The sequence below is a fragment of the Raphanus sativus genome, chromosome 1, assembly GCF_000801105.2.
Source record: "Raphanus sativus cultivar WK10039 chromosome 1, ASM80110v3, whole genome shotgun sequence".
In the NCBI taxonomy this organism is placed as follows: domain Eukaryota; kingdom Viridiplantae; phylum Streptophyta; class Magnoliopsida; order Brassicales; family Brassicaceae; genus Raphanus; species Raphanus sativus.
The window spans coordinates 25,081,843-25,102,810 of record NC_079511.1 but is presented as its reverse complement, the minus strand read 5'-3'; the positions used below and the strand labels follow the sequence as shown (position 1 = coordinate 25,102,810).

Sequence of the window (20,968 nt, the reverse complement as noted above, 5' to 3'; positions counted from 1 at the left end):
AGCTGCCGGTCTTCACCATCACTCGACGCCCCGAATCTTCACAATCCACCGATGATACCATCCGAGCGGTACCAACCACCAAAGTCGAGATCCGAGCAAGTCAGATTACCATCCACTCTTGCTTGCGCCCCAAGCGTTTTCCTTCTCACACTTTCAATCAATCTGATCGATGGCGGCGTATACGGTGGTTAAGGCATGAGGAGGGGACTTACGGCGTGAAAAGGAGGCCGCACAGTAGCAGTAAAAGCCCATCTGATTTTCAATATTTCTGATCGTAAATCTTGGACAAGTGAAAGTGGTGATACAAACAAAGAAGAAAAGGCAAAGCACGAGACAAAACTGATGTGTAGAAACGAAATGATTTGATTGGTTTTCATAGTTTTTTCATTTATTGACATGGCAATCTCACAAACTTCTAAAAATCTGATGTGTCATGTTCTGGAGAGTTACTTGTGTTATTATTGAATATTTATTAAGTTTTATTCTGTTTGGTAATAGTTATTTGTTTAAATTTAATTTTATTAATACTTTTTGTGTAAATTTTGATTGGTAGAAATATGATGCTCTGTTAGAAAATTTAGTCGAGTAATAAAATTGAATAAAATTTACATTCAAAACAATCCTAATATTGGCGGTGTCACAAGTGTCCTTCTAAAGTTGGCAAATCACAAAATCGATATCAGCACCAACTTCCACCTAAAAGCCTATTGCTAATTTGCTTTATTCTTCACGAGGCCTTCAAGCATTTGTATTGGAAAAAAATCTGTAACCAACAAGCATATATACATATTGTTCTTGAACGGAAGAACTTAGTGATTTGAGAACTAACCAACAAGCCAATTGCTACCAAACTCCGGAACTTTAAATCAATATCTGCAACTTCTCTTCTGCAATCTGTTTAGAGATTCATGTTTTCTAGGCCAAAGATTGATAACACAATACACTGGTTATCATTCTGATATATTACTATGCCAGAAGAGATTCATTTCAATAGTAATATATGAATGTGATATATGCATGATGGTGAAAATGACCAAATTTAATCTTACCTGCAACGCTTTGGAAAAGACTTGAGCCTGGCCTTAAGCTTTCGATGGTATAATTGGAAGATATGATTCTCTGTTGCAAGATCCTGAAAGAGTAACACAATGGAAGTATAAAAGGCTACACTTTGGAAGTAAAATACTATCAATGGAACTAACAAGTCTGGGATTCAATAAACATAGATTTCAATTCCACTAAGGTCATACGACTTACATAAAACTGATTAGCCATCATAGGTGATGGATCACACGTTCCAAGAGTAATTTTCCACTGCTTAAACTCTCATCTGAGAATCCCTTAGATATGCTTTCCATTCCACTTCTGCAAAATGTAAGCCACAAAAATTATGGCCAGCAGAACCAAGAGAGTAATCTGCTTTGATACCCCCATTCCTCTGAGTGGGACCCCTTGGAAATTGGGATGCATATGATTAAAAAATTTCTTTGGTGAAAGGATCGATGGTTACTTTCTATAAGCGAACACAAATTAAATCTCCAAGATAAAAACCAAAACTTATCAGCAGAATACTACTAAACTCTATATGAACGATAGTACTATAAAACACTTTAATTATTGATACAAATAGTTAAATTACCCTTCCATGAGAAGATCTCTTCTCTAACGTAAGACCATAACCATATCCCCAACCGTACCTGTACATTTGGGATATTTTGGCATCAAAGAAAACACAAACCATACACTGATACACATATGAAAATAAGGAAACAATAAAAGAGTTTCTGGGATACATGCACCAGATCAGGTCCATGTAACGGTAAACCCATAGTTAAACCTGTAGCAGTGCCGCCGGCTCAAATGTTTCCCGTCTCGGTATTGTCGCGGAAGCCTCTACAGACACCTGAGGAAGAGACAGATGAAGTAGAAGCTGGGCCAGAGCTAGAGCTACGAATCAGGGTGGGATCGATCATCGGAATCAGCCGCCGACGACAATACTCCCTTTGATGCTTCGTCTTTGAGCATCGTCCGTGAACGGTAAAATTAAGAAAGTGGAAACGTTTAGAACAAAAACAATGTGAATGACGTGTATGAATGACATGGAGAAACAAAATATTTTCATTGGATCTTCAACTTTTTTCATTTATTGACATGTCTATCTCTCATGTCTCTAAAAATCTGATGTGTCAACACCAGGAGAGAACCTTGCTTCATTACTGTGTGGATTTCCCCTTCTCATCATTTCTTACGTCATAAAAACTTGTTTTAACTTTTGAAACAAAAATAAAAAATACAAGAATAAAGCACTTGATTCTTGTATTTCTTTTTGTTTACTAATTAGTTTCTGTAATGTTTATCTACTATCAGTTGGTCCCTTTATTTTATTTTGTTACATTTGCAGCCTTAGAGCATCTCCAAACAGAAGTGGACCTAATATAGGATTATGAGGTTCAGTTGACACATGTTTAATTATGAAATAATTGGTTTTACATAAAAAGTCAAAAAAAGTCAGCAGCTAAAATGGTATTAGTGTATGTATTGACACACCTAAATCTGGGTTCACATCTCTGAATTATATTTTTGTTATCATATTTTTAAAATTTTGTATATCATGATACATGTAAAAAAATTGATGGGTCCGCCATTGTCTCCAAGAACAACCTTAAAACTTCAAATATAAGGTTTTATGTATTTCAAAAGCAACCTCAAAACTTCAAATTATAAGGTTTTGTACAGTGAAACCTTATATTTGAAGTTTTACTGTACCAAATCTATATTTGAGGTTTCATATTTTTTGTCCTTTGTATTCTTATGTCTTTTAAATAGTCTTGATAACTTTCTTGTTTATTATTTTAGTCCATATAATTTTATTTCTTTTATATATTTTATATATGTTTTTTATAAATTCAACTTTTGCATATAACTTTAAATAAATAAATAAGTTTTAAATGAAAAAACAAAGCAAAAATTGCTATTAAAGTGGAATAGTTTATTATAAAAATAATAATGATGAATAATTATATTTTCTTAGAAAAATGATTTCGTTTGTAATAATCTCATATATATCTGTAGTTTGCTATTACAGTGTAATAGTTTATTAATAAATATTGTTTATAACCTTTTATCGTACATTTTAGTTGTTATAAAAGTTTTTTTTATTTGATTTTTGTCTAATGTTAAGGACTATAATGTAAATATCTAAAAAATTTAAGGGTTATTTTAAGGTTTATCATTGGAGAAGAGCACCCTCAAATCTCAAATATAAGGTTCATCAAACTTCAAATATAAAGTTACTCTTGGAGATGCTCTTATAGTTTCGTTATTTACATATATCCCAATAAGATTATAAATTACATGTAATCCCCGATACTGTATTTTATATCACTGAAGCTTCCTAAATTTACATATATCACACAAGAAGAATATTACTGTTACAGAGAAGATAACAACGTAGAGAAAACGATCATTCATCTGATTATAGAGAATGAGCCATTGTTTTAAATTCACTCAAGCAAAATTGAAGAATCTTCTGGCGTTTCTGAAGCCGTTTACCGTTCGTTTTGCATCATGTCAATAGCTCCAGGTGCAATGCAATGAAAATGTTCATGAAGATATCATCATATTACTGCAAACAGATACAACCCAAGTGCAACCACTAGCCTCTCTCAGCTACAACAAAAAAAAGACACAGTCAAATCGAATATCAAAACTAAAACCTATTTGTTTGTTATTCTTCAATAAAACAAAGACTATAAAATAGAACTTCTTACCGGGGTGTAAGAAACACTAGAGTTTAGAGTTTAGCTAAATGTTGTGCAGTTGATGAACATATATATCAGTGCAACAAGAGCTTGATTTCAATCTATTATCCGCCTTACCAAACCGAAGGCCACCTCCTTTCTAAATCCTAAGTGGCTCTATGTTCTTGTTTCCTGCCATTCTTTTTCTAGATTCACCCCTATCATGACCAATTCCTCCCTTAAGTTAACTCTGTTTTCCAAATGCCTTAAAACATCTCATGTTCGCCTGAGATAAGGACGAGTGTTCTCCTTCCCCCCAAGGTGTTCACTAGCCCTCAGCAATAACGATCAATGTCACCACGATCACTAAACTCCTTCAAAAATAAAAAAATAAATCAGGGAACTACTTTTCAACCTAATTTTATTTACCTTGACTCAACTGTAGTCATTGAGACATTGAGAGAGAAGCAACGGTAACCAAATCATATATATAATGCCTCACTTTTTTCTCTTTTCAGAGTGTACACGTCGGATTCTTTTAAATGCATGTGGGACCCATTTATTGTTGGTTTTCGTTTGGTCTATTGAATCGGAGTTTGGTCTGATTCTCTGTCTCTGGTTCGATAGATCAGTAAAGAAATTAAAGTCTTGGTTTTTAAATAAGTGAAACTCTGCGTATTTAATTAGGGCTTCATTGCTATCCTTCGATCAAACTCGCCGTCACCTTTTTTCTTAATCTGCAAATCTAATGTTTCTCCTCTCATCTCTTTACCTCCCCTGTCATGCAATGTATTCTTTGAATTCTGCCTTAATTGTTATTCACTCAGTAACGCTTTCGCCTTCTCCGTTTACTTCGCATGAGATCTATAAATAGGACATGGTGGAGAGTTGGATGAACCTTCGCTTGAGATCTAGAGAACAACGTTCAATCTGCCGCTAAGAAGCTAGACTGTGGCAATGATGAAGCAGCGAAAGAGTTTAAGGTGCAATACTACAATCTTTCTTTTCTTGAAAACTCTGCCGTAGTAGTAGTTGATTTTGCTATGCTTAAGTTTGTTTTTGTGCTTGGAGAAATTGCAGTGTGAGTTTGAGATATTGAGCAAGATTCAGCACCCGAATATAATCTCCTTATTGGGTTATAACAGGAATGATACGGCAAGGTTCACCTTCTATGAGCTGATGCCAAATGTCTCTCTGGAATCTCACTTGCACGGTAGGAAAAACATATTAACATATTCTTATGAGCTGAAGAGTTTAGATTTTATGTTCATGTATACTTCGTCTCAGGATCTTCTTGGGGTTCAGCGTTGACAATGACATGGCCTATGAAGATGAAGATTGCTCTTGATATAGCGAGGTGAGAGCAGGCTATGCTTTCTTGTGTGTTTACACAACAGTTCTTGATTACTAAACAAGTATTCTGTGTTGTTTCTGTGTGTATCCAACTAGGGACTAGAATACTTACATAAACATTGTCATCTAGCAATCATTCACAGACTTGAAATCGTCCAACATATTATTGGATTGTAATTTCAACGCTAAGGTAAACAAATCCATCTTTTAACGTATCATTTTCCTTTTGTTATTGATCTTAAAGCTCTGCATCTTTATGAAAAAATGTAGATTTCAGACTTTGGGCTTGCTGTTGTGAATGGACCAAAGAAGAAGAACCTTAAACTCTCAGGAACAGTTGGCTATGTTGCACCAAAGTATCTTCTCGACGGTAAAATATTAACTTTGTGATGTTCTTATGATAAAGCATATGCATGTCTTCCTCATTACCGTAACTTTATGCTTATATTTTATATAAATGAATATAGGCCAATTGACAGAAAATACCGATGTTGCTTTTGGAGTAGTGTTATTAGAGATTTTACTTGGGAAAAACCTGTTGAGAAGCTAGGTCGTGGTGAATGTGAATCCATCATCACTTGGGTACTTGTATATAAACTCATACTATTCTTTCCTTTGACCTCTCTTAAGACTTGGAATCTTGAATTTGTGGTTTTTGTTTTATTCTTGTCAGGCAATGCTTTATCTCACTGATAGAACCAAATTACCAAACGTCACTGATTGTTCCGTGAATCACTGTTAAACACTCCATATATATTCATGTCTTAAACCCTTCTAAAGTGTAATCTGTTTTGTTTCGAAACAGGTTTTCTTTGTCTTCACCATGGCACCTATAACTATTTCTCAGTTGATTTCATTGTCTCCTGATTCCGGCAAAGTTACCAATGCAGCTGTTGCATCCATCTTCGAGGTTACAAACAGAGAATTGAAGATTGACCCAAGTGACGCAAGCGCTCTGTAAATGTATTAGGAGTATTGAACTTTTTCATACCAGTTTCGAGTATCCTTCAAGACCAGGTGTTCAGATCTTCCAGGCTTTATGATTGTGCTGCAACAACTACCAGAAAATGGAACCAGCAAGGTTAATCTAGCATTGTCGATATGATTAGCAATCTTTTCAAGAATCACAAAAAAAAACAGTTGTGTTGTTTTCAAATAAGTTTTTGTGATTTAATTTAGAAATATTGATTTTATGTGCATATGTTTCTAATCATATCAAACATCTCTGTTTTAGGAAACAACACAATTGTTCTTTTATATTTCTTTCCTTTGTTCATTTAACTAAAAAATGAAAATGAACGCTTATAGCAACATTCTTACATATCCTAAATTGCCAAGTTCTTACATATCATTTCATCAATGTTTTACAATGATCATGCTATATGCAGGCCATACAAGATAAGTTTAACAAACATGCAAATAATTATTGAGTTTGATATCGAACCTTTCCGGTGCCATTATGTCTGCAGAAATATCAGTGAGAGTTTGAAAGCAACCAAAACACCTAACTCTGCTTCTGTCTTTTTCATTTACTACTTCAGACTTTGTAATATTCCCACTTTTTCCAGGGTTTTTCAAGAAACCATTTCGGCAATGTACCTCATATGAGGTTAACAGTTTCCAAATTTTAATAGCTTCAAAGAGTTGACGTAATATTGACAGTCGTTTGACAAATGAAAAACATACTATTTATATGATACACAATAGCACAACTAAACATGTAGTATTTGGTGTTCACATTTTTCAATTCCATTTCCAGTTAAAAGAATTTAGGATATTACACATATGCACTGATAATAATTTAAAAATCTCTTCACTCTTCTTCTTCTTATACATCGTTTCACTCTTCTTCTCCTGCACTCCACCTCCATCAACATTTTTAACTACATCAATTCAAGTATTTTTAACATCTCCGCGCTTGCGCGGGGCTCTGCCCCTAGTAAAAACAAATCGCAAAGATAGTAGAGTATAGTGTAAAAAGAAAATTATCAAATTGTTATGAATTAATAAAATATAGAATATATAAATATTTATTATATATGTGTGTTTGGTGAGCAACAAGAGAGCAAAGAGTTTGACTTTGATAATTATATTTGAACTTGTGTCACTTATATTATTGATCACATACACGATGTCTTTATATAGGGAGTAAGAGTCGGTGTTATAAACCGACTTACACAATATTACAAAATATTAGATAAGTCTCATCATGTGTAAAGAGATAATTATTGAGAGTTGTTAGAGACTTATGAAGACATCTGTCCCATTAGGTGTATGATATAGATGATCACACGTAACACTCCCCCTTGATCATCTATTTTGTATTACGTAGTGCCTCGTTAAAAACCTAATCATGGAAAAACCCAATAGGATAAAAACTATGACAAGGGAAAAAGAGTACACTGACGTAATCTCCCCCTGAGAGTAATGGACATAGCTTTTTCTTCATAAGTCACGCAAACGCCGCATCCCGATACCGTCGACGTGTTTCCGGAATGTTGTAGTCGGAAGAGACTTGGTGAACAAGTCAGCCGGATTGTCGCATGACCGTACATATTCGATGTCCACTTCTTTATTTTTCTCGAGCTCCCGAATGTACGAGAAAAATCTTGGAGGGATGTGCTTCGTTCTGTCGCTCTTAATATAGCCTTCTTTGAGTTGAGCGACGCAAGCCGAGTTATCTTCAAAAACTTTCGTCGGCTCTTTCTTGTTAATTATTCCGCTTGAATCTTGTATGTGGTGACTCATTGATCTCAGCCACACACATTCTCGACATGCTTCGTGAAGCACAATAGTCTCTGCATGATTCGAAGATGTTGCAACCAGAGTTTGTTTTTGGGACCGCCATGAGATCGCGGTTCCATCAATTGTAAAAACGTAGCCGGTTTGCGATCGAGCTTTATGAGGATCTGATAAGTATCCTGCATCTGCAAAACCAACCATACCAAACTCGGGTTTTCTAATATACATTAACCCTAAATCAACTGTACCTTGTAAATAACGGAATACATGCTTTATTCCGTTCCAATGCCTGTGAGTAGGAGCAGAGCTATATCTTGCTAAGAGATTAGTTGCAAAAGCAATATCAGGCCTGGTACAGTTTACCAGGTATAATAGCCTACCGATAGCACTCATATAAGGTACTTCAGGACCTAATATCTTCTCGCCATCTTCGCATGGTCTAAAAGGATCACTCTCAACATTGAGAGATCTACCAACTATTGGAGTACTCAAAGGAGTCGCTTGATCCATACGAAAGCGTTTCAATAACCTTTTCGTATAGTTTGATTGATGCACAAATATTCCTTCTCGGAGGTGCTCTATCTGGAGCCCAAGACAAAACTTTGTCTTGCCGAGATCTTTCATTTCGAACTCCTCTTTCATATGAGTTCGAGCATCATCAACCTCCTTTTGAGTTCCAATCATGTTCAGGTCATCTACATATACAGCGATGATCACAAAGCCAGATGACGATTTCTTAACAAAAACGCAGGGACATATCGCATTATTCACATATCCTTTACTCAAGAGATAGTTACTTAAGCGATTGTACCACATGCGTCCGGATTGCTTTAATCCGTATAGTGATCGATGTAACTTGACCGAACATACCTCCCTGGATTTTTCTTTCAATGCCCCTGGCATTTTCAATCCTTCAGGGAGTCTCATATATATATCATTATCCAACGATCCATACAAATAAGCTGTCACAACGTCCATGAGATGCATTTCAAGATTTTTCGACGCCGTAAGGCTCATCAAAAATCTAAACGTAATTGCATCCATTACCGGGGAATACGTTTCCTCAAAATCAACTCCCGGTCTCTGAGAAAAACCTTGGACTACTAATCGGGCTTTATATCGTGTTACTTCATTCTTTTCATTTCTTTTTCTCACGAATACCCACTTATACCCAATATGATTTATATTCTCAGGCGTTATGAGGATAGGTCCAAAGACATTTCTTTTATTCAGGGAGAGTAATTCAATTTGAATGGCCTTCTTCCACTTCTCCCAATCATGTCTTTTCTGACATTCTAAAATGGACCTTGGATCGGGGTCATCACTTTCGTGATCTATTTCTTTGGACACAGAAAAGGAGAACATTCCATCAACATCTTTTATTTTATTTCTGATCAATAACTTTTGATCAAGGGCGTAGTTGATGGAAATCTCATACTTTTCTGTTTCCTCCTCGTCATCTGGATCCTTATCTTTATTTGGTTCTTCTTGAACCTTTTCATCTATGCTTTATTTCAGATATTTTTCAATATCAGGTTCTTCTGGAACCTTTTCACTTTGTTCAACCAATTTCTTTTTCTTTCGGGGATTTTTATCTTTTGAACCCGCTGGTCTCCCCCTCTTTAACTGAACCCCAGGTTCATTTATTTTGTTTCCATCAGTTTGTTCCCCAGAAACAACAACTCTTGATGGAACATTTTCAGCGGGTATATATGATTTTGTCACCCTTCTCGTATCTGTGAACGCATCTGGTAACTGGTTTGCCAATTTATGCAAATGCACAATTTTCTGAACTTCCAGCTCTCTTTGATTCGTAGGGGGATCAAGGTGTAACAACGACTGTGTACACCAAGTAATCTCTTTAGGAATTTCTCTAATTCCTCCTCCTAATGCTGGAAATTCATCCTCATTAAAATGGCAATCGGCGAATCTTGCCGTAAACATATCACCAGTTACTAGTTCCAGATATCTTATTATACTTGGTGACGTATAACCCACATATATTCCCAATCTTCTTTGTGGTGGAGCTATCTGAACATAGACCGCACACCCAAAGACACGGAGATGAGATACATTTGGCTCTTGCCCAGATGCCAATTGTGATGGGGAGTACTTATGATATGCACTCGGTCTCAACCGAATTAGTGCAGCCGCATGCAAAATAGCATGACCCCATACAGAAATTGGGAGCTTTGTTCTCAAGACTAACGGTCTTGCAATCAATTGCAACCGTTTTATCAACGACTCGGCCATGCCATTTTGTGTATGCACATGGGGAACTGGATGCTCTACATCAATCCCCATTGACATACAATAATCATCAAAGGCTTGTGATGTAAACTCACCAGCATTATCAAGCCTTACTTTCTTAATGGCATACTCTGAGAACTGCGTTCTCAGCTTTATTATTTGGGCAATGAACTTTGCGAAAGCCGTATTTCGTGTTGTCAAAAGACACACACTTGACCATCTAGTTGATGCGTCAATCAATACCATGAAATACTTAAATGGCCCGCACGGTGGGTGAATGGGCCCACATATATCACCATGTATTCTTTCTAAAAACATTGGTGATTCATTGCCTACTTTTGCTGGTGATGGCCGAGTTATAAACTTTCCTTGAGAACATGCATTACATGTAAACTCGCCCGTTTGCAAAACTTTTCCGTGTTTCAACGGATGGCAATTCGAGTTTGCACTATCTTTCTCATCATGACTGAATTAGGATGTCCTAGCCTCTCATGCCAGATTTTAAATGTATCAGTAAACTTCATGTTTACCACGGCATAGGACTCAGTCATGTTTATTTTTGTACAATATAGTCTAGAGGATAACATTCTTAACTCTTCCAATATATGTTTCCTCTCGGACTTAATGCAAAGAAACTCAATGCCACCTTTTCTCATAGTCTCAATATGATATCCATTCTTTCGGATATCCTTAAAATTTAATAAGTTTCTATGAGACTCGGGGGAATACAATGCATCACTTATCTCAAATATTGTTCCCCCTGGCATTGAAAATTTTGCTCTACCAGAGCCCATAATAATCTTTGCATTACCAGATATTGTACTTACACTTCCAGCATAATCTTTCATTTTGAGACTGGAGAAATATTTTCTATCTTTAATTATTGTGTGCGTTGACGCACTATCCGCCAAGCACATATCTCCATCCAAAGTCTCAAAGTCTGGCATTCTTTCTGAATTTAAAATATTTATAAAACATATATTATTGAACATGAAACATAACATATATCTTACAACAAAAGATAACGATACTATAATACAGTAGACTTATATCACATCGATCTTATATCACACATCGATGTTTTCTGGCTCAACCAGAAAATCTGATACGTCGAGATGAGTATCATCATTTAAATCATGAAAGGATGGCCCGGGTTCATCCGAGATGAAATTCGTTTCACCCCCACTTTTCTCTTTTCCCTTTTGGGATTCTCTATACAGATCGGCTAAGTGTCTTGGCGTACGACAAGTACGTACCCAATGACCTTTCATGCCACATCTGTAGCAAACCTTTTCTGTTTGCCTTTTATCATCCCGGCCCCTTTCATTCTCTTGGAGTCCTTTTTAGTTCTTTCATCATACGGATGGAATCTTCTTCCTCGTCCTCTCCCACGACCATGATTTCGACCTCGACCACGTCCACGTCCTCGTCCTCTCCAATTATCATAACTGGATGATGCAACATTCACTTCGGGGAATGGAGCAGATCCAGTGAGACGAGCCTGATGGTTTAATAACACGAGTTGATTATTTTGTTCCGCTACAAGGAGGATTTTCATCAACTCCGAATAACGCTTAAATCCATTCACCAGGTACTGTTGCTGCAGGACTACATTTTCAGGATGGAACGTGGAGAGAGTTTTCTTGATCATATCATAATCGCTTATTTTCTCTCCACATAATATCATCCTTGAAGTAATTCCGAACATAGCAGAATTAAACTCACTTACACTTTTGTAGTCCTGGAACCGGAGATGGATCCACTCGTGTTTGGCTTTTGGTAAGATCACATACTTTTGGTGATCAAACCTCTCTTTAAGAGATTGCCAGAGGTTCCCAGGATTCTCTTTCGTAATATATTCATCTTTTAAACCATCATGTATGTGGTGTCGTAAAAATATCATGGCTTTAGCCTTTTTCTCATCCGACACCATTTTAGTATTATCGATGGTTTCCAAAAGTCCGCTACCTCTTAGGTGCATTCTTGCACCTACTGCCCAGGTCATATAGTTATTTCCCGTAATATCCAGGGCATTAATTTCGAGCTTTGTCAAATTCGACATGATTACTGTATTCATAAAATAATATAAGTATAGACGAGAATAAATGCAGAATTTAAATGCAGAAATTAAAAGCACAAAATAAATGCAAAAATTAAATTGCGTAAACTTAAATTGCAGAAATTTAAATAACATAAATAAAATTGGGGGTCCAGCCCACCATATGATCGAGGAGTCTTAGACTTCCATATTTGATCATTTTCAAAGGTTCGAGGCGACATAGTCGCCATATTAACCATTTCTTTTAATCAAGGTCCGAGGAGGCTTAGCCTTCCATTTTTGACCTTTTATTCACGGAGGTAAAACCTACCACGTGTTTCTCTGATCGTGAAGGCCTAGCCTATCTTAACGATCAGCCGGGGAAGGCAACACCTATCATCCCGGAAAATAAACGGAGAAGGTCTAGCCTCTCACTCCGGAATAATAAATAAAAATTTAAATAAATTAAATATATTTAAAGATATAAATTTAAACATCACCTCGCTTGTTTGGTCTAAGAACGGTCGGTATAAGAGAGCTCATCGTGCTGATAACGTGTTAGGAATTAATAAAATATAGAATATATAAATATTTATTATATATGTGTGTTTGGTGAGCAACGAGAGAGCAAAGAGTTTGACTTTGATAATTATATTTGAACTTGTGTCACTTATATTATTGATCACATACACGATGTCTTTATATAGGGAGTAAGAGTCGGTGTTATAAACCGACTTACACAATATGACAAAATATTAGATAAGTCTCATCATGTGTAAAGAGATAATTATTAAGAGCTGTTAGAGACTTATGAAGACATCTGTCCCATTAGGTGTATGATATAGATGATCACACGTAACACAAATGAGTTAATTGGCCTTATTGGGCCTTCTATAAAACTGTTGGGCCTACATTGTATCTGCATTAGAACCGTCCGATTAGAAATTACTTCAGCACAAAGTTAAATCTTGCGCACTATAACCGTAAATCGTGGAAAAAATTAGGACCGTCCGATTGAACAATATATCCGTTAGTGTTAAAAGATCCAACCATACATAGATAAATAAAAGCATTCCAGAGAAACTAGAAACTATCTCCACAGTTCTTCACGTTAAATAAAAAAAGCTTTGCTCCCAAAACTTCTTCGACGATTCTAAAAATAGTGAGTTTTTTTTCCTTGCCGATTTCTGGATAAGTTAATTTGTTTCTTTATCGTGAAATTGACGCAATCGATTGAGTTTTCTTCGTCTTCTTTGCGATTTTACTTTACGGTTTGAAACCCTCGTCGCATCTCTAGATCTCGAATTCGTTTTTGTTCCGTTTAGGCTTCTTTGTGATTTTGTTATAGGGTTGCAAATCCTCGTCACATCTCTAGATCGTGAATCCGTTTTTTTTTTTTAGGTTTTGACATACGAACGATTAGGTTTCTCCGCCGTCTTTGTGATTTTGTTTTTTAGGGTTACAAATCCTCGTCACACCTCTAGATTGTGAATCTCTTTAAGTTTATTTTTATAGGGTTTGCGTGATCGTTTTGGGTCTCTTCCCTCATCTTTGCGATTTCGTTATTAAGGGTTTCAAGTTTCCTTATAATTTGATTTTTGTTTGTTTGTGTAGTGATCTTGAATCTTACATGGAAGCGCTCGTTTCCACATGAAACCGTCTTTGAGGTACGTCTCTATTTATAACAGACTGTATTTGTTCTTTCAACTTTGACTTTGGAATCGAACGAAGACAATAACATATCTGAGATCATGAGTGATGTTTGTGGAACGAAGACAAGAAAACATATCTTGATCTTTGTTTTATATATCCTCATCACTTGAAATTGGTTATTTAAACCGAACAGAGTAGATTCTTATATATACTTGTTGATTGCTTATATATATATATATAAACGGGAACTGTAGATCAAGACAGAGATTTTTGTTATGAGTTCTAAGATTATTCTTTTAGCTATTTCTCACCGTTCAAGTAAGAAAGTCTCTCACTTTATCTGTCTCTGTTTTCCTGTTTTCTTTTGCAGTGTATTTGCGTGGAGAAAGCCATTGTTGTTGACAGATTCCATTTCATTTACAACTCTGAGCAGAGTCGCTGAAATATTTGAAGTAATTTTCATCTCCCTAGCCCCAAGATATCAGGTAGAGACTCTTGTGCTCTACCGATTCTTACGTTTTGTTTTGAGTTTTAATCAAAAACTCCTAAAAGATCGAAGTAGACACTAATCTAATAGTGTTCTGCTAGATTCTTATTTGGGGGACATTGTCCCGTCGGTTGGTAGTTGCGTGTCTTTGGGGATGATGGAACTTTAGTACCCACGGCTTGGTTTAATATCTTGACAAGAAAAAAAGACTAACGGCTTAATAATAGTCTTTAAGGCAAAGACTGTAAACTTGTTGGATGGATTAAACGACCAACGGTTTACAATAAAGTCTTTAAGGGGGAATGATGGAACTTTAGTACCCACGGCTTTACAAAAATGACCAACGGCTTAATATCTTGACACAAAAAGACCAAACGGCTTGACAATAGTCTTAAGGCAAAGACTGTAAACTTGTTGGATGGATTAAACGACCAACAGTTTACAAAAAGTCTTTAAGGGGGGATGGTTGAACTTTAGTACCCACGGCTTTACAAAAATGACCCACGGCTTAATATCTTGACACAAAAAGACCAAACAGCTTGACAATAGTCTTAAGGCAAAGACTGTAAACTTGTTGGATGGACTAAACGACCAACAGTTTACAAAAAGTCTTTAAGGGGGGGGATGGTTGAACTTTAGTACCCACGGCTTTACAAAAATGACCAACGGCTTAATATCTTGACACAAAAAGACCAAACAGCTTGACAATAGTCTTAAGGCAAAGACTGTAAACTTGTTGGATGGATTAAACGACCAACGGTTTACAATAAAGTCTTTAAGGGGGAATGATGGAACTTTAGTACCCACGGCTTTACAAAAATGACCAAAGGCTTAATATCTTGACACAAAAAGACCAAACGGCTTGATAATAGTTTAAAGGCAAAGACTGTAAACGTTTTGGATGGATTAAACGACCAACCGTTTACAATAAAGTCTTAAGTCTTTAAGCGGGGATGATGTAACTTTAGTACCCACGGTTAACAAAAATGACCAATGGCTTAATATCTTGACAAAAAAAAAGACCAATGGCTTGAAATATAATAGTCTTAAGGCAAAGACTTCAAACTTGTTGGATGAATTAAACGACCAACGGTTTAATAATCTTGAGGCAACGACGACTTAAACTTTTTGGATGGATTAAACGACCAACGGTTTACAATAAGTCTTTAAGCGGGGATGGTGGAACTTTAGTACCCACGGCTTTACAAAAATGACCAAAGGCTTAATAATAGTCTCAAGGCAAAAACTGTAAATTTGTTGGATGGATTAACGACCAACGGTTTACAGTAAATTCTTTAAGAAAACACCATGACTGTTGAATGGATAAAACGATCAACAATGAACAAAATGTCTGTAGACAAAAGTCTATGAGATTGTTGGAAGGAAAAAGAGATCAAGGTCTTAAAAAAGCGATCAATGATTGTACCCACGGCTTAAAAAGTCATAAGACAATGACTGAATTGATTTTGAACCTGTTGGCTGGAAATAATGACTGCTATCTTTGGATAACAATGGTACCCACGGCTTTATGAAGGGTCTTTAGAAAGGCAATTACCCACAGCTTCATGAACAGTCTTTTGACAAAGAGTGTTAATCTGAAATGGTTCCATTGTACCCACGGCTTATATCACTGGATAACATTGCCAACAAAGCTTATGAAAAGTCTTTAGACAGAGACTGTACAGCTTATGAAAAGTCTTTAGACAAATTGTTACCCACGGCTTTATGAAGAGTTTCAACACAATATTGGTACCTATGGTTTGAGAAATGTCTTTAGACAAAGACTCTGAATCTAAACAGGAATCATTGCTTTACCATGGCTCAATGAAGCAAATGATTGTTTGGCGAGGAATGACATACTGTAGTACCCACGGCTTGCATAAATGACCAACAACTTATAGTTTCAAACAAAGACAATGATTTGGACAAACGAAAGCTATGAATCTGTTGGATTGATAATGGATTCATTACCTCACTACCCACGGCTTAGAACTTGGTGGATGAATATAACGACCACAACTTGAAAAGTCTTGTTGAAAAGACTATGATCTTAAAAAGGCCCCTTGCTCTTTACTCTACTAATTACCCACGGCTTTAAGAGTCTTAAGACAATGACTGGATCTGGACAATACACCCAGTCACCCACGGTTATTCAAACGATGTTTGGTGACAGAAAGTAAGACATACTTTAGTACCCACGGCTTCACAAAAATGACCAACGGCTTACAAAAAAATTGATTTAAGACAAATACTGAATTTGTTGGATGGATAAAAACGACCAACAACTTGCAAAAGTCTTTATACAAAGACAAAGAATAAGGATTTGTTGGATATATAAAAAGACCAACGGCTTGCCATATGTTGGATGGATAAAACGGCCAACATATCAAAAAATGTCTTTAGACAAAGACTATGATGATCCTTATAATGAGAAAGCAGTGAAGCGCTTAGGGAAGATTCACCGGAAAATATTGCCACCCCCGGCTTATGAGAAGTCTTTAGACAAGTCTTTAACCAAGTCGACTTTAAGTTTGTTGGATGGTTAAAACGACCAACATCACCAAGTTCTCAAGATAGACACTATGAACCAAAGATTGAGTAGGTGTTTGGTGTGTTGGATGGTAAAAACGACCAACAGCACCAAGTTCTCAAGATAGACACTATGAACCAAAGATTGAGTAGGTGTTTGGTGTGTTGGATGGTAAAAACGACCAATGGCAAACCAAATCCTAAGATATAAACTACAAATAAAAATTGAGTCGGTACTTGACTTGTTGGATGATAAAAACGACCAACAAGTCTTAAGTTCAGAGACTATGAACCGAAAGTTGATTCCTCACTTCACTATTTTACCACTTACATCGTAAAAATTCACAAGGTAAGTATGAGTCATTTTGCGTGAACTAAAGTCTAATTAATTGTGATTTTCTCAGGTTTTATGTGCTTCATAAGGACTCGGAGAAGATTTCAAGTGTAGCAGATTCTTTGACAGGTATGTGCTTTTCAAACTTGTTTGTTATTTAGTTTTACAATTATGAAAATCACAAGAATGTGACACATACATGAAGTGAAGGCCATAGTTTCGTTTGTGTAGGTATGTGCTTCATAAGAAATTTCAGGTATATTCTTTTCTTTACTTTCTCTCTTTTAAATTGGTATTAATACATCTTATTATAATTTACAAGCTACATTAAGTGATATATGTAAAGCAGTAAAGGTAATGAAATTAGAAAGGAAGATCTTAGCTCCGTTTATAACTAAAAATGTTCTTTTAAGCTGTCTTTACAAGATTTCTCTCATTGATCTAGCATCCTTGAGGTTCTAGAAACTGATTGCTAGCATATCCATTGATGAACAAGTAGATTCTTTTTACTACTGGAACAGTATATTGTGCTTTTTGGTAATCTATATTATCTTTAGTTTGGTGCTTGGATGTAACTTAGAGTCTCTTGTTGATCAATGTAGGTGAGAGACTTCTGCAGATTGTGGTAATAGTTTCTTTGAACTTTTGATTTTTCTGTTCTGTTTCATACTCCTTACCCTCCTTGATCATTATTAAAACACTGTTAGAATCTCTGTCGTTTGGTGCTTGTATGTATTATAAGTCTCATTTTTACGAAATGGGTGTATCTTGGAGTCTCTTGTAGATCAATATAGGTGAAGACTCATACCGATTGTGGTAGCAGTTTCTCTGAACTTTTAATGTTTCTGTTTTACTTCATGCTCCTAAATCTCCTTGATCATTCATTATAAACACTGTTAGAATATTTGTAGTTTGGTGCTTTTATGTATTATAATGTCTCTTTTTTTGTGATGGAGTCTTTGGTAGATCAACGTAGGTGAGAGACTTCTGCAGATTGTGCTGTTAGTATCTTTATGTTGATTACAAAAATATTTATTAATTTTAGTTAGATCGGTGCTTGTATGTATTTTTTTTTTTTTTTTTTCCGTCAAGGTTGATTATATAAATATAGAATGGGCCAAGCCCAGTTACATGACCAAGAGCAATACCCACAAACCCCACCACATATAACCCAAATAAACAAATGGGTCACAACAAAACCCAATAATGGGCCTCCCTACAATCTCATTTGACCCCGACGACTTCCGCGAGACACATCCCCGATGAGAGAGGACACGTGTAATGATCCGGGCCGTTAGCTGGACACGCGTCACTTCCATCTCTCCCCGACCGACACCGCTTGGAACCGTCACCGGAGCATCCCTAAAGCCGACCCCGTTCCGTCGGATCTCAGAGATCCATCGAGACTCCGACGAAACCCACATCACTCCTCTGCGCTTAAACTTTCCACTAGATAGCTTCATCGATCTAGTCGAGAGCACATCTGAAAGATCCACACCGATAACCTCACGAGCGCACGAACCGAGGGCTGAGAACCGCGAACCTAGAAACACCAACGAACCACCACGGGCTCCAAAAGGGTCCAAAGAAGCGGACCGACTAAAACCGACAGAGCAAGACTGACGGAGTCTTCACTCTCCGGCGACTAAACCGACGATATCAGAGCTAACGAAGCCTCTGCATCTCGGGAGCAAAACCGACGACAACGGAGCATTAGATGCCTCCGCTTCTCGGACAGAAAACTATAACTAAAAGGAAACAGGAAGCTTCTCCCCGCCAACCTCGCCGCAACCGTACCTTTACTCCAAATACAAAATCGTCATAAACGCTTGGTTCAGAGCTCAGGCAAGACGGAGGACGGAGGAGACGAGAAAAAAGCAAAGACCAAATGGTTCAGGCGGTCACCGACGGGCTCCGACGACGGAACGTGCGCTCACGCGCCGTCCGCTCGCGGAACCCAAGACAGATCTACTTTATCTCTCTACTACGGAGTTATTGCGATGCTAATAATTTCGGTGCTTGTATGTATTATAGTGTCTTATCTTTTTTAATGAAATAGATGTATATTGGAGTGTCTTGTAAAGCAACATATGTGAGACTCGTCAAAACTGTGATAGTAATTTCCTTGAATGGTGAATGTGTATGTTTTGTGTTGTGCTCCTCCTAACCTTCCGTGATCACTATTAGTAATCTTTATATTGAATACAAAAATATTTATTATTTTTTAGCAGATCTGTGCTTGTATGTATTATAGTGTCTCTTATTTTTGTACGAAATAGACGTAAATTAGAGTGTCTTGTAAATCAACACATAGGTGAGATTGTGGTCGTAGTTATCTTGAATCTTTAGTGTTTATGTTTTGTGCGATGCTCCTTACCCTCTTTGATCAATATTGTAAACATGTGAAATGACACCTTCTGGTATATGCTTTCTCGATTTTTTTTCTCTTATAAATTGATACTATTACAAATGAAAATTGACAAACTAAGTTAAGTGGTATACACGTAAAAAACTAAATAAACTGAGAACGAAGATCACAGCTCCATTTATAGTTGAAAATGTTCTATTAAGGTGTATTGGCAACATTTTTCTAAGTCGTTTAGCATAATTGTGAGATTCTAGAAACTGATTGCTAACATATTCATTGATGAACAAGTAGATTCTTAAAAAAAATATATATTGGAAAATTAAAAAAAAAACATTATCTGGAACATTACGATTGTGTTTATAGTGTTTGTCATCTCTACTATCATTATCTTCAATTTTGGTGCTTGTACGTATTATAAGATCTCTTTTAATGAAATATGTGTATCTTGAAGTCTCGTGTAGATCAACGTAGGTGATAGTCTCCTGCAGATAGTGACAGTAGTTTCTTTGAATCTTGAATGTTCTGTTTTTTGTCATGCTCTTAACCTTCAGTGATCAATTATAAGCGGTGTTAGAATCTCTTTAATTTGGTGGTTGTGTGTATTAATAAGGTCTCTTATTTTTTTGAAATAGGTGTATTTTGGAGTCTCTGGTAGACCAACGTAGGTGAGAGACTCTAGGAGCTTTTTTTTTTTAAACAGCTGGTTGATATTGATAAACTTCAGAGAGTACTACAAAGGAAGCCAAGATATGACTACGAAAAATAGAAAAAAACGAGAGGAAAACTCTGAAAAACCAGAAGGAAACAGAGAAAGACCGAGAGGAAAGAAGGAGAAGGTATATGAGGCCTTATAGGTGTCCTATAGCATCAGCTCGCAAGACTGAAGAGAGCCAGGACGGACCATGATGGGTTACAGAGAGAGCAATTGCAGAAGAAGCTCTGTTTTCTGTAGGGGAGACAAGACGTAAGCACCAGGATTCAATACACATGAGCTTGTTCTGAAGATCTGTGAAGAGGCTACCATATTGCGGATAAGCTTCTGGAGAGGATAGAGCGTCTCGCAGTGCTGGAGAGGAGAACTCAATGGTAACTCGTGTCTTACGGAGACTCTAGGAGATTGTTGTAGTAGTTTTTCTAATCTTGATGAATTTTTCTGTTTTGTGTTATCCTCTTATAATGTTTCTTATATTGTGATGTGGAGTCTTTGGTAGATCAACGTAGGTGAGAGACTCTACCATGTTGTTCTATTAGGCTTTCTGATCTTGATGAATGTTTCTGTTTTTTTTTTATGTTATGCTCTTCGCCGTGTTATTTGGTGCTTGTATGTATTATAAGGTCTCTTATTTTTTTGAAATGAATATTTTTTAGTTTGTTGTTGATCGAGATATGTGAGACTCGTGAAAATTTGTGATAGTAGTTTCCTTGGATGTCGAATGTGTATGTTCTATGTTGTGCTCCTCCTAACCTTCAATGA

At 36.5% G+C, this 20,968-nt stretch overlaps 1 protein-coding gene, 2 long non-coding RNA genes and 1 pseudogene across 5 annotated transcripts; 2 read left to right on the top strand and 2 right to left on the bottom strand.

The window, feature by feature from the left end:
• Positions 1-558: 558 nt before the first annotated feature.
• Positions 559-2,129, bottom strand: LOC108838090 (uncharacterized). 2 transcript variants are annotated; one of them, XR_008946301.1, is made up of 5 exons: positions 1,838-2,129; positions 1,640-1,697; positions 1,258-1,365; positions 830-1,132; positions 559-736 (listed from the first exon to the last, which is right to left on the bottom strand). It is a non-coding gene; the product is annotated as an uncharacterized LOC108838090 (long non-coding RNA). The 2 variants fall into 2 exon arrangements; XR_001947448.2 differs by having other exon boundaries at positions 559-915; positions 1,050-1,132; positions 1,838-2,125.
• Positions 2,130-3,567: 1,438 nt separating this feature from the next.
• Positions 3,568-6,054, top strand: LOC108839249 (probable receptor-like protein kinase At1g80640; annotated as a pseudogene).
• A 5,298-nt stretch (positions 6,055-11,352) lies between these two features.
• On the bottom strand, positions 11,353-12,147 carry LOC130497768 (uncharacterized). Its single transcript, XM_056990911.1, has one exon. It carries the CDS (start codon positions 12,145-12,147, stop codon positions 11,353-11,355), a length of 795 nt encoding a protein of 264 aa, XP_056846891.1.
• A 1,038-nt stretch (positions 12,148-13,185) lies between these two features.
• Positions 13,186-20,875, top strand: LOC108838381 (uncharacterized). Of its 2 annotated transcripts, XR_001947623.2 has the most exons (6): positions 13,186-13,285; positions 13,738-13,790; positions 14,147-17,255; positions 17,358-17,382; positions 17,729-17,751; positions 20,127-20,875. It is a non-coding gene; the product is annotated as an uncharacterized LOC108838381 (long non-coding RNA). The 2 variants fall into 2 exon arrangements; XR_001947564.2 differs by lacking the exon at positions 17,729-17,751.
• The last annotated feature ends 93 nt before the right edge of the window (positions 20,876-20,968 follow it).

Coding starts and splice junctions, on each gene's coding strand:
- LOC130497768 (XM_056990911.1), bottom strand. CDS start 12,147: ATGTCGAATTTGACAAAGCTCGAAATTAATGCCCTGGATATTACGGGA.